Genomic DNA, 13,862 nt, shown 5'->3' with positions numbered 1-13,862 from the left:
GATATACACAGAAGACGGTGGCAGCTAACAATTGCCCAACTCTTATGAATAGTAGAAGCCTAATTGTGCTTCTGACTTCAAGAACAAGAATTCAGTGAGGAGGAAGATGACTATGGACTGGGACAGCAGTTGGAAAGGACTTCTAGAGGAACTGAGACATAGTCCAGACCTTACAGGGTGAATGGTAGCCCAAGACAGGGGGACAGTGAAAGTGGACAAAGCATTGTGTAGTATTGTTCTGAGCAGGAGAGTGTGGGCACTACATTTAGAGCAAGCATGTCAAACTCAAAGGCTAACACGGGCCAAATAAACAAGGTTTAAGTTTATGTGGGCCACAAAAAAACAAAAGCTTCAATTTTCATAGAAACATAGATTTATTTCGATAGAGACATGCTGAATACAAAGGGCTAAAATAAATCAGTGATTGTTAACATAAAATAAGAGAACATTTTAATAAAAAGTATTATTTTTTCTTGAACATTAACTTACCAGACACTGAATAACTGCACAAATTAATAAGCATAATGCAAATAAGCCTATTTTTCTTGTTCTTCAAAAGCAAAATATTTCCTGTGGTGCACACAAAACAAGTCAAGCCAAGATTAATGATGTGGCAGTCGGCTGTTAGAATATTCACTGCTAGCCCTAACCTGTTTGGCTCAGTGGATAGAGCATCAGCCTGCGGACTGAAGGGTCCCAGGTTCGATTCCGGTCAAGGGCATATACCTTGGTTGCGGGCACATCCCCAATAAGGGGTGTGCAAGAGGCAGCTGATCGATGTTTCTCTCTCATTGATGTTTCTAACTCTCTATTCCTCTCCCTTCCTCTCTGTAAAAAATCAATAAAATATATTTAAAAAATAAAAACAAAAAAAATAAAATATTCACTGCTAGTATTAGTGGTGAGAAATGGTGCGCCTGCGCACAAGGCGCATAAGGGAAATGAATGCAACACGATTACAGTAATCAGTATTGGTGAACATTGTAGTTTGTTATTAATAATTATGTATAATAGGATATTGTAAAAATTAAGTTAGGAAATTTTTATTAAAACGTTTCTTACATACCGCTATATGGGCTGGGCCGCAAAAATATTCATTGTGGGCCGCAAGTTTGACGTGCTTGGTTTAGAGAACAGATGAGGCCAGGTGAGCCTCCCTCTGAGCTGCTCCTCTGTACAAGGCTGTTGATCATAATGAAGGCTATGGGGCAAACACATTTACCTTTACTTCTCCCATCTCTCCTATTTGTATCTGGTCCTCTTCAACCACATAATAGCTTTTGTTTTCACACACTGTTTGTATAATATACATTAAATTCACTCACACTAAGATACAAATGACACATAATCCCTTATGTTATTCTGGCATATTCTGTGTAGTGAAATGTCTTATAGAAAACTTATTTCATTCTCTCTACAGCTCAATAGAGTGGGGAGGTCAGCAACTCTCCCCTTTTATAGATAGGGAAAGAAAGGCCCAGAGAATCTGATTGGCCAACGCCTAGCACAGGGCTACTAAGTGGAGAACCGAGCTGGGAGATGTGGGCACAGTTTTCTCTCTGACACCCTGGTCTGCATCTTGCAGCAGTGTTTTCATTTCAACAGGGATCAGAGCCCTGTGCTAAAGGCATGTGGCTCTAACTTAGGACTTTGGACATCAATCTGGAGATAGAATGATTCTTTCAGCAAAGCCCTGAATCACCCTACATAAGTTATGCCTTTGTCTTCACATGACCTGCTGGCTGTGTGATCATAGGCAAGTCAGAGAAAATGATCTGAGCTTCACTTAACCTGTCATCAAATGGAAATAACTATGACTGCTTCATAGGGTTTTTCTGAGGATTTCCTAAAATACACCTGGATAATGTCTTGGCCACATAGGAAGCCTCAGTAGACCCCATTTTCTCTTTCCCTTCTCTTCCCCATTATACTTACACACAAGGCAAGCCATGCCAAGTCAGAACCACAGGCTCACTCAGACCCTGCAAACACCTTTATTGCCCCCTCTTTGTTTCTGCTTTTAGCCCTTTCTCTCTCCCCTCCATCCCTGTGTCTAGCCACACCAGCCTCCCTTCACTTCTCAGACTAGCCAAGCATTCCCCTCCTAGGTACTTGTGTAAATGCTGGTTTCTCTGCCTAAATCCACTCTGCCCTACCCCGGCCCCCCTTGCTCTTCATGCCCCAGGTGTCAGCCCAGGTGTCACTTCTTCAGGAAGGACTGAAGAGGGTTCCTCCTGTGATTCTCTCTCACTGCATCCTGTCATTGTCATTGTTATTACGATTTGTAAGTATATATAAATTCTATGCTTATGGGTTTAATGTCTGTTTTCTCCACTATACTACAGACTCCCATGTTGGCTACTATCTTCATAGTACTCAGTATGGAATCTAACACATACGCATGTTCCATAAATATTTTTTTAGCTGTTTCTTGGATGAATGCTATTCTTTTCTCTCCCCTTTGGGATATACTCCTATAGCCTCCTCACCAAACCATATAGTACATTACACACACACACACACACACACACACACACACACACACACACACACAATTCCCATGGAGCCCATATGCCTGACCATTTCCTTCATTTTCTTTCCCCAACATTTATTCATACATTATCATGAATTAGGTTGCATTCTCTGGTTGTTTCATGCTTCCCTAATCACATTGTTAATTTTTCAAGGGCTAAAAGTCCATCAAGATCTTTTTTAGAATCCCCCATAAACCTAGTAGAGTAGCCGGGAACATGTTTCGGTGCTTAGTAATTTCTTGATGAATGAATGAATAGATTAATCCGTCAATCCTAGTATATTCCTTTCGCACAGAGAAAATCTTCACATAGCAAATATGGAGATACCATTGCAGCAAAACAATTTCTAACCACAGCCCACTGCTGTAGTCCCTCTTCTTGGGTTACTATTTTGAGTTTCAATAAGAAGGAAACAATCTTATTTTGAAAGGCTGAATTGGAAGCTTGCATTTTCCCCAAAATTTAATAATAGCACTAGTAACGCCTTACACTTTTCTCTGGCCTTATTTCAGGTGTGACTTTGAAGCTCCCAGTTAAGTTTCTGTTATGATGTAATAGCAAGACCAATATCACCAAACCCACCCAAAGGAGGGGTCACAGAGCAGGGGCGTCAGTCTAGTCTAAGCATGTTTTCAGAATCAGTCAGTCCAATTCAGAAATGGGCAGAGAACTTGAAGGAAACATCAGGTTACTTGAGGCTACTGTACTTAAACATCTGGGGTCCTGATAGTAAACCCTGGTAACTTTGATAAGAAATAGCTTTTGATCTTGCTCACTTTCTTCACTCACAATTAGAACAAAACAAACTCATGTGGGTAAAATGTTATGCCCAAAACAATAACTTACTGAATTGGGGTTTCAATTTCTCCATTTGCCCTGTTATTCTGAGGCAGAAACTTCCGTTTACTGGTTGCCCTGCCAGTAAACCTCAGATTGCTGAGTTGCTCATGTTATCAGTACTTTTAATGGTTACCAACAACAAATATAAGCATATGTGTGTGCATATTTATATTTACTATTTGTTGTAATATGTGCATTTTAATTTACTTTGACAATTGTCTAGCAGGTTCTGTCTAGTTAGTAGTATCTTCCCCCAATTTTGTATTTGATCTTACAGGTCAGGAAAAGGAAACCAAGTTTTGCTAAATACCCATGAACATTGTCAAGGTTGGTATGAGGTCTGTTCTTCGTGTGGCGTCACCTAATCACCTATTTTCCTACCCCTGCTTGGCTTTGTGACAATTAAAAGAGCCTGTAAGAGGAGACCGCTAATGAGTGTCCTTCTATCCCCATCTCTCAGGCTACAGAAGTCCTGAAGGTTGATGGAGGGCCATGCTATTCAAACAGCAGGTGTGGCTGAGACAGAAGCTCCTGGTGCTGGGAAGCCTTGCTGTTGGGAGTCTCCTGTATCTAGTCGCCAGAGTTGGGAGTTTGGATAGGTAGGTGATTAAAAACATACCTATGCCCATGTGACTTTCTGTGTTTCTTGACTTAAACTTCCTTAGGACATAATTTTAAACCTACCCCTTTGTTTTCCTCCTTCAAAACTCCCAAGAAACATGCTTTTTTTGCAGTATTGATTTTGATCTATTGAGCCTTTAAAACAGAGATCCAAGTTGTTCCGACCAAGTGTTTGTCAGGATCCATTTGTATTCTGTGTGCATTGACATTTATTTTCAGAGAAGGGATAAAGCCATGTACAGGAGAAATGTCATTTTCTAGAGCTCACTGTGGTCTGTGTGCATCTGGTTGTTGACCTCTAGCCATAGCAAAATGGTGATGATGTAATTAGGTATCTTCATTTTGAAATTTATGAGTGAGCCATTAATGTGCTACCAGGAGAGTTAAAATTATGTTTGCGCCTATAAAGGAGCTCATCAAATTTGGAACCCACTGCCCTGGAAAGATGGCTGCAGGCGTGGGGAGTTTGAACTATGTTAATTAGCTCTGGTTTCCAGGAGTTGAATGTACCAGACAAGGAGCCTGTCACTCAGAGTAATTGCCCAGAAACCAATGTAAAATCTATGGAGAGGAAATTTACAGAGCAAGTGGTTGGCTCTAAATAAGCAAACAGTTGAAAGGTGCTCAACCTGCAGAAGTCAAGCAATATCATCCGACTTCACAATGAATACCTGTGGGCTGTCCAACATCCAGCATGACTGTGAAGGACAGAGAATTGCATTTATGAAATGTGGAATTTCCTTCTTTGCGCTTTAAATTAACTATTGCTCTGGAGAGGCTGACGTATGTTCTCCGTGCATTCGGTTCCCATTTTCTGTGAAAATGCAGCCACACTTTAAAAGGAAAATATCTCCCTTGCAGTTTTCCTTTTCTAATCTATAGATCTTACCACAATAGATATTTATCAAATAATATAGCAGTGTTCTTTATTTGCCAGTGTCAATTTTGACTGGTAAAGTGAACCCCTTTATGTTTTTCATTTCAAAAATCCAGAATACACATCCACATACTAGTTGCTAACTATGCAAAATGGTATGATCCAGAGCTTATCACTGACTTCAAGTAGTTCCCTAAAGGTAGTGTTTAGTTATTAGTGAAAAGCCTTAAGGTGGTATTATTGTCCTATGTCCATAAAGGAACTTTTATATCAAGTTCTTCCCAATCATTTCCTTTTTATTGAGTAATTGATCTAATGTTCATTAATGTATTAGTTACTTAGTTGATTCTTTTCATTTTTCACCTGGTCTATAGTCTCAAATGGGATCGTTTTTATAAGGAGTTAGATTGCTTATTGGGCCTTCTCAAAAATTCTCAATTGAGAGTCTGAGCGGATTGCATCTAAAATTTACACATGCTGACTTACACTTATCTTTTAGTAACTCTGAATGGGAGGCTGAGATCTGTTACTTTTACTGTCCCTTCCAATCCTTAAAGTTCTTATTATATAGTCTGAGCCCCATGCTCAGAATCTACTCTTCAAGAAGTCAAAATAAGGTGACATTTTCTCCAATTTTGAATTATGGAGTCCAACAAGCAATTGTTCTGCAGGCTATGAGCTCCCAAGGTAGCAGGTAGAAAGAAGAAGGAAAGAAGAAAAATGGCTTTTTCTCGAGGTAGGAAAGGGACTCTATTTCAGCCTCTCTCAGCCAGAATTCCTCAAGAGAATTAAGTCCTAGAGAAAAGCATTTGACTATTGCCGTAATTCTTTCAAGAATGGCAGACACTAGCATCATTCTAGATGCACAATAGAGAAGTCCATCCAGTATATCAATGGATGTCTTGGGGAATTAGTGCTTACCTGTCAATCAAGAAGAGCTAAAAGATGAATTTGTGATGTCCCAAACAATGTCACAATTAAAAAAACATCTTTGACTCTATGTGTGTTGCTACTTTTATATCTTCCATTTAGAACTCCAGCATTAATCTTTACAAATTTGTAAAAACAAAATTTATGTTTCTCTAACATAGTGACTGTGATAAACTTTTTTTATAGTATTCCATGTTTTCACAATGAGCATGAGTTGTGTTTAAAATCACACAAAAACAAGCACCACAAAAAAGTAAACTACATTTATATTTTTGCTTAAGCATTTGGATAGAGAGCTGTTTACACAGAGCACAGGCCAAGCCCTTTCTCCTCAGCTCTGCAGAATGCTCTGGCGTGACCTTGAGGATTTCCTTTTCTCCTTCTAATTGTAAACATTACAGAACATAAGAAAGGTACAATAGAGTCTCTTGGGAAATGTAAGAAAGAAATTATTGCCACAGAGAAGTGGACATAGACTCCAAATTATTGGAATAACTAGAGGTTTCAGTTGAAGGAATTGGCATAACAGTCATTTTTACCACTATTCTACCCTTTACCAAGGTGGTTAAAATGCCTTTCCAAATAAACCTAGGGAAATTATAATGAATTTCAGTTCAATTCCAGACTATACCCCAAAGGAAACTCAATGTACTAACCATATATATTAGCCATGCCAAATTAAACAGCCACTCCAGTCTAATAGCATTATAATTATCACCACACCTTTTTCTCTGAAAGAAGCAGTGGTGGTGGTTCATTATTTAAGGCAATGTTGAAGTGGGAATCCTCCTTTCTGGCTCCATTGATTGCACCCTTCCTTCATGAGCTTGAGTTCCTGATTTAAATGGACTTGGCAATGAGGACCTGAGGTTTCTGGCTCTGCTAAGGCCGTGTTGATTTCTGGTCCCAGGTGTGGTAAGTGATATACAGCACTTGCTGATGGCATTGGGTTTGTTTCTACATTCAACCAAGTAAAAACATAACCCTGACCTCTTTAGATAGAAAGAAAAAGAAATACAGTACTCTTCCAGCTGTCCCTAAGGTCAACGACAGAAATTCTCAAGAGGATGAAAAGCTCAGCAAGTGCCAATTTTGGAATTTTTCAGGTTGATGATGCAAATAACCAAGGACAAAGACTGCAACCTCTTTTCAGATTATATACCAATAGTTTTTAAGAGCCGTGTGAGTGCTGCAAGATAGTAATACACATGAAACCCAAAAGACTAGCCTCCTAGCTGCCCTTCAGTCTCCCAGCTAAAGATCATAATCTTCCACCTTTCACATTCTCTAAATAATGTTAACTGGTGAGCTGTTAAAAAGCTATTAGTATGACTGGTGTCACTTGTCTGTCCTGTACTGTGTGAACATAAGTACATGCCGTAGTCAATTAAGTGCTTGGTGAATAAAAAATTTAAGGAGCACTAATAAAAAAAATCCCATCAATTATGTGTGCTCCATTTAATACCGTGTTGCTTAAAATAAAATTTCTCAAACATATGTTCATTATGGATTGTGTCAGGCAGGGAAACAGAGGTTTTATTTATGCATTTAAAGTCTTCCTCGGACTGGTGAACCAGAAAAATGAGAATCTAGTTGCAGTGAGGTTCTTACAGTGTTTCTCTGTTGTTTGCAGGCTACAACCCATTTGCCCCATTGAAGGCCGATTCGGAGCCCGCGGGCAGGCTGAATTCCCTCTCCGTGCCCTGCAGTTTAAGCGCGGCCTGCTGCACGAGTTCCGGAAGGGCAACGTTTCCAAGGAGCAGGTTCGCCTTCATGACCTGGTCCAGCAACTCCCCAAGGCCATTATCATTGGGGTGAGAAAAGGAGGCACCAGGGCCCTGCTTGAGATGCTGAACCTCCATCCAGCTGTGGTCAAAGCCTCTCAAGAAATCCACTTTTTTGACAATGATGAGAATTATGCCAAGGGCATTGAGTGGTATAGAAAAAAGATGCCTTTTTCCTACCCTCAGCAAATCACAATTGAAAAGAGCCCGGCATATTTTATCACAGAGGAGGTTCCGGAAAGGATTTACAAAATGAACTCATCCATCAAGTTGCTGATCATTGTCAGGGAGCCAACCACAAGAGCTATTTCTGATTACACTCAGGTGCTAGAGGGAAAGGAGAGGAAGAATAAAACTTATTACAAGTTTGAGAAGCTGGCAATAGACCCTAATACCTGCGAAGTGAACACAAAATACAAAGCAGTAAGAACCAGCATCTACACCAAACATTTGGAAAGGTGGTTGAAATACTTTCCGATTGAGCAATTTCACATTGTGGATGGAGATCGCCTCATCACAGAACCTCTGCCAGAACTTCAGCTCGTGGAGAAGTTCCTAAATCTTCCCCCAAGAATAAGTCAGTACAATTTGTATTTCAATGTTACCAGAGGGTTCTACTGCTTGCGATTTAACGTTATCTTTAATAAGTGCCTGGCTGGCAGCAAGGGGCGCATTCATCCAGAGGTGGACCCCTCTGTCATTACCAAATTGCGCAAATTCTTTCACCCTTTCAATCAAAAATTTTACCAGATCACTGGGAGGACACTGAACTGGCCCTAAAATAATAAGTCATACAACACCATGTGTTGTACCTGGAGACATGCAATGTCTCCTCTATTAAAATATGCACTTTTCGAGACACAACTGTCAAAGTCATGTTTTCATCTCTACTTGTATATACACAGTGTGTGACCAAATATAAGACCAGTTTTTTTTCTACTGAAAATGTTCAAAATAATTTGCTGTCTGCATAGTTGCATCTTTGAGATGGGATACTAAAAGAAGAGGTGTGGTATTGGGAGAAAGTGACTTCAGCTATTTTCAAAGAGTTAGTCTTCCTTTGAGTCAGAATTTGTCACCCGCCATTTACATAAATTGAAGCCAAAAGATGAATGTGTGAAAAGTACCAATGGCTGTGAAGCTGCAGGAAGGAGAGGATTCAGTCATGCATTCTTTTCTAAGGGAAAGCTGGCTCTTTAATTCAGATGCTGAATTGGTGCCATGAAAACAGAAAATGCTATTTTCTTATGATTTAAAAGGATGTCCTATCTCATAAAATTGACATTGTTCCAAAGTTCCTGTGGTGATTTTGCACTATTGTTTTCTCGTATGGACCATGATGTCACTTGTAGCATGTCAATCATACATTGGAAAGTCCTTTCACTTCCATGTTCTATGTCAACAAAGAGAAATGTCATGTACATAATGTATATTATTGTAAATACTTGTTTCACACTAAGTAACTCTATTTTGTAAACTGAATATGGCTATTTAATTTATTGTGAAAATTAAATTTATTGTGGTATTTAAAAATGGAATGGATTAAAATTACTCTATGTGCAACTTTTCTTTTCAACTCATTTCTGTCTTACATGCCCCCTGTTCCTGGCTCCCCAAATCAAAGCTGTTTATGTGCACATTGAGAGCATCTGGAAACATGCACTTCTCCATTGGATTTCTGTACCCTTGTGAGATTTATTTATGAAGTGGAGTATATTTAAAAAGTCTCAACTATCTGGAACTCTAGTAGAGTAGCCCTCAAAGACCACTAGTGCTGCTCTGCTACAACTTTATAACAATTAATTTTCTTGCAGATGCTGCTGTGCCAGGAGAAAGACAAGAAATACTTTAACATAATCGATGCAGAGAAGAATCACAATTTTATTTGAACCTCTAACCAGAGTCAAACCGGTAGAGAAATTGAGTAAAATGAGATTAGAAAACGTGTGTGGCCTCTGTACCGAAAGCTGCTGATGCTTCAAAAATGAATACAAACTCTCCGAAGTCCCCCTTTGAAATGAAAATATTATCAATGTACTCAGAAATGATCCAAGCGTGTATAGTGTTGTTATTACTAGCCTAAACATATAACTCAAATTTCCATCCAGAGAAATCCAGGGTGCTTACTAACATCAAATAGATTATATATGCTTAAATATAATTCAGACAACCATGGAAAGAGGTTGGAAAGAGGTATCAGCAAAAATAATAATAATAAAAGATGGATTTTTCCCCATCACGATTGCTTACGTTTGAGAGAGTTTAGTTCGACACCCCATGGAGAGTGCCTAGAGAAATCAACAAGTTACGATGGATTTTTCTCTATGTGTTGTTTATCCTGTCCAGTGATTTGATGGTGAGCTTTTACAAATAAATAGCCCTTTCCCTCCCAGTGTCGGTATATATTGCTTCTCAAGCCACAGCCTTGGTAATCTTTGCTGTTTCAGTTAGCAGTGATGCTGTTCTCTCAGCATTGAGCAAGCCTGACACCGACACTGACAGGCTGGCCTCGCGCTCACTGTGCAATAACTCTGGAGTGAGAGTCTTTGGTCTTAATGTCAATCACATCTCCCTTCCACCATGAATGGAATCAAATATAAGGAATCTGTCATCAGATTCCCCTGTGCCTCAACTCTCAGCTAATCATCAGAGGAAACTTTGAATACTACATTCAGGACATAATCACACATTGTCAACATTAATTTTTATTTTTTTCTTATATATTTTTATTGATTTCAGAGAAGAAGGGAGAGGGAGAGAGATAGAAACATCAATGATAAGAGAGAATCATTGATCGGCTGCCTCCTGCACACCCCCTACTGGGAATGGAGCTTGCAACCCAAGCATGTGTCCTTGACTAGAATCGAACCTGGGACCCTTCAGTCTGCAGGCTGACGCTCTATCCACTGAGCCAAGCCAGCTAGGGCATCAACATTAATTTTATTATAACTATTCCTAGAGCACTATACAGCTAATAAGTTAAACCAGTGACTGTCAAATTATGCCCCATTGGAATACTGATGTTTCAAAAACTCACCCTAGGTATTCCACCAGGAAAATTGAAAAATGGCAATCCTTTTCAAGACTCAGAGAGAAATTTTAAAAGCAATGAACAGGAGTTTCTCAGTAGTAATCTTTTGTATTCCAATTTTTCTTAAAACTTGGCTACTGCTACCAACAGTGTATATCAGAGTTCGTTCTAAGATTCTATTTGACTTATGCTGACTTTCATAATTTGTTATTTTTAGCTCAATAAGCCAGCATTTTTGCCTCACATTCAGGAAAAAAAAGTGCTGCAATTTCCAGTTATTCCACTTCCTAAATAAATTTGAGGATTGTTTTAAAGTTTGGAGCCTCCCCACAGAGATCTGGCCTGGGGGAATGGGGTGGATTTGGAGGCAGGTTTCATTTCACTGAAACAACAAACAAATAAACAAAAACCACAGCTGCAGCTGATTGGCTAGGCAGAGAAATAAAAAGCCTATGACATAATAGCACACTTCCACGGGAGGCTTTAAACCTCCTTGTTTAGAAAAATGTTTCCTGTTGTCATCAAACAGGGACGGGGGACCTCTGGAGAAATCGTCAGCTCATTACAATAGCCCCACCAGGGTTCTCTTGAGTAAGTTATTCCTTCTACATCATGAAAACCATATTCCCTCCAGAGGCCTGGTTGGCACCATCTGGCTTTGTGAAACAGTTCTAGCTGCAAAGAGAAAGAAACCGTGTAAGCACTGGTGAAGTTCCTGCTGGACCATAAAGCTGAAATTACACCATTTGGGAAGCCAAGAAATTCCAATTATACAAACAGGAATTAGAGTCTCAAGGGAGTGAGAGACCCCATTGAGAGTGCCTAGAGAACAGAGGGGAAAAGAGACACACAAACCCATAGACAAGACATCCCAAATTCCAAGTATATCACCTACTCCCTTGAAATCACCTCACTCAAACCCTCAAATGATTAAGGTGATGACTTTTCCAACTAATTGCCTACTAGTGAATGAAAAATCAAAGACATTAGGCTAATGTGTGATAAAACAAAGGCATGTAAGTCCCACATATTCACGTCTGATCTGAGATTTGGGACCTTTTGAGTTGATGGGCCAGCAAGAACAGTCATTAATTTCTAGTCCAGACCCACTAAAGTTGACAGAGCCAACGAGAGCACTACTTGGGGTGCTGCACCTGGCACAAGGGTCCTTCAGGAAGACAAGCTCAAGAACCTGTGGGAGCCTCTCTGGGACACTGGCGAGGTACTGCTGCTCAGGGAAGGTGGGAACTCGGGACAGTCAGGTGCAGTCCAAATCCCAGCGTTGACAGTATGCTTCTGCTGTGTCCCAGCAGCTTGCTAAATAGGACTGCCTTCCTAAGCCCAATTTAAGAATTTTCCAGGGATGGAAAATTTCAAATGATTATAAATAGTGTCTTCCTGCTGAAGTTTTTGTGCTCTTTCCGCATACTCAGCAGCCATTTTCCACTTAGGAGAATAGTCTACATTACAGTCTAAGCAAAAAAAAAAAAAAAAAAGAAAGAAAGAAAAAGAAAAAAAAACTTTGCTGAAAACATTCTTCTTAAAAATGATGAAATACAGCAAAATCATAGCAATTTGGGCTAACAAGGTGAAAATATAGAATATATGAAGGCAAATTAATTGCTATTGTTCTCTACTACACCAAGTGCCAAACTATAATAACAATATATTGAAAAACATCTAATTGTACCTGTTTTATCAAATAAAAGCCTCTTAATTGCTATTTTTTCCAAATTGGTGTTACTCGAGTATTTCAATAACAGTCTTTCCTCTTAAGGAGGTTATGCATTCCCCCAAGTATCTGCTTATCAATTTTTATAGCTAGTGCAAGGATGAAATTTGGGCCAAAATATGATCATTTGGTAAGGGTCTAATAAATGGTACCTTACTGCATATCTCAAAAAAACATTGTGCACTTTGAAAGATTTATTTATAATTACATTTGATTGTACTTTTGAGGAATAAGAATGACATTTCATAATGATTAGAGAGGGATTGAGGAGTTGAACAGGCATACTACACTGATAGCAATATGTATTTCCTATAGCTAGGACCTGATTGGTGTCAGTCACATAAAGCAAGCTGCAGCAGGCTTTCCTGCTCCCTTATCGGGCTAGTTCTGTCACTCCTGAATTTATGAACATAAAAGTCTCCAAGTCTTAGGGAACTGTTGGTAAAAGGGTTGTTTCTAAACATACATGTCATCCCCCTTTAAAGAGTCCACTGAGAAGGTGAGTCACTCCCAGTAGACTGGGAAGATCATTTCAAAGAGCTGACTTGCCTCTGGCTTACCCTGCAACATTTCTAAATTCACACAACTCTGCTTTGCATTTCCTTTCCTTTAATGACACCAGGGGAAAATCTTGAAGGCCAACTACAAAACTGCCTGTTCCTTTAGTGAGGGCACTAAAGGTTTGAACTTAGAGTATAAAAGAACTTGTAATTGATGCATGGCAGGTCATCTAACACTAGGTCATCTAACACTTGAAATAAATTTCAAGGTAAGGCCTTCCAGCAACACCAGGTGACAATGTGACCACACCAAACAGAATTAATAGTATAAATGGGTGGGTTAAAGTTTAGAAGCCAGAGGAGGGAGCAGCTAACTCAACCTGGAGGAGTCAGGAGGACGTCAGTGAGACGATGCTTAAACGGAGCACAAGATCATTGTACCTCACAAGGCAGACAAGCAGGAAAAATGGGCTCCAGGATGAGGCAGGTAGAACAAAAGCATGAGGTCCGGAAGAGACTAGGAAGTCCACAAAGCTGGACAGTGGAGCATGCGTGAGAGAAGATGAAAGCTAAGAATGGAAACCATGCCAGAACTTCCCAGGTCTTGAGCAAGCCCTACCTGCGGGCACACCCCACCACTCGGGATGAGGGGCCCTTGCCTGCCTTCTTGGATCTGCACCTGTTGATCCATAGAAGCTACATATTTAAGAATGGAGATGAGATGATGACATTATTCTAAGTCTTCTTTCAAACAATTGGTGCCCAGAGAATTGTAGTTTTCCTGCCCACTCGTGTTTACTTTTTGGATCTCTCACTTCTATACCTGGCCAGCAGCTTTGCTAAAGCTGACGGAATCCTTCAGATCTGGCTCATTTTTTCATTAGGACTGAGGCAAAGGTATCTTTTGAAAGCCAGCTCTCTGCATATGTAGTCTGTAGAAGTTATATTGTCCGTCTGCCACTGAGCATCTCACTATAAGTCCACTCATCCTGAAACCAGGATGCATGGGAATG

General features: G+C 39.8%; 1 protein-coding gene across 4 annotated transcripts in view; it reads left to right on the top strand.

The window, feature by feature from the left end:
• HS3ST5 (heparan sulfate-glucosamine 3-sulfotransferase 5) overlaps positions 1-9,152 on the top strand; it is a 242,778-nt gene extending 233,626 nt beyond the window's left edge. For 2 of the 4 annotated variants that reach the window (XM_081094807.1, XM_081094809.1), the window contains exons 4-5: positions 3,835-3,973; positions 7,436-9,146. In XM_081094807.1, the coding sequence (XP_080950933.1) occupies positions 3,867-3,973; positions 7,436-8,366 (1,038 nt within the window). In that variant the 5' untranslated portion in view covers positions 3,835-3,866 and the 3' untranslated portion in view covers positions 8,367-9,146. Of the gene's footprint in view, positions 1-3,651; positions 3,702-3,834; positions 3,974-7,435 lie in introns of those variants that run through there. The other 2 variants (XM_081094810.1, XM_081094808.1) reach the window with 2 other exon arrangements.
• Positions 9,153-13,862: the final 4,710 nt, after the last annotated feature.

Source organism: Myotis nattereri (assembly GCF_964212035.1).
Source record: "Myotis nattereri genome assembly, chromosome: 6".
Classification (NCBI taxonomy): Eukaryota; Metazoa; Chordata; class Mammalia; order Chiroptera; family Vespertilionidae; genus Myotis; species Myotis nattereri.
Note: the sequence above shows the minus strand (reverse complement) of the source record. Positions and strands in the feature narration are given on the sequence as shown.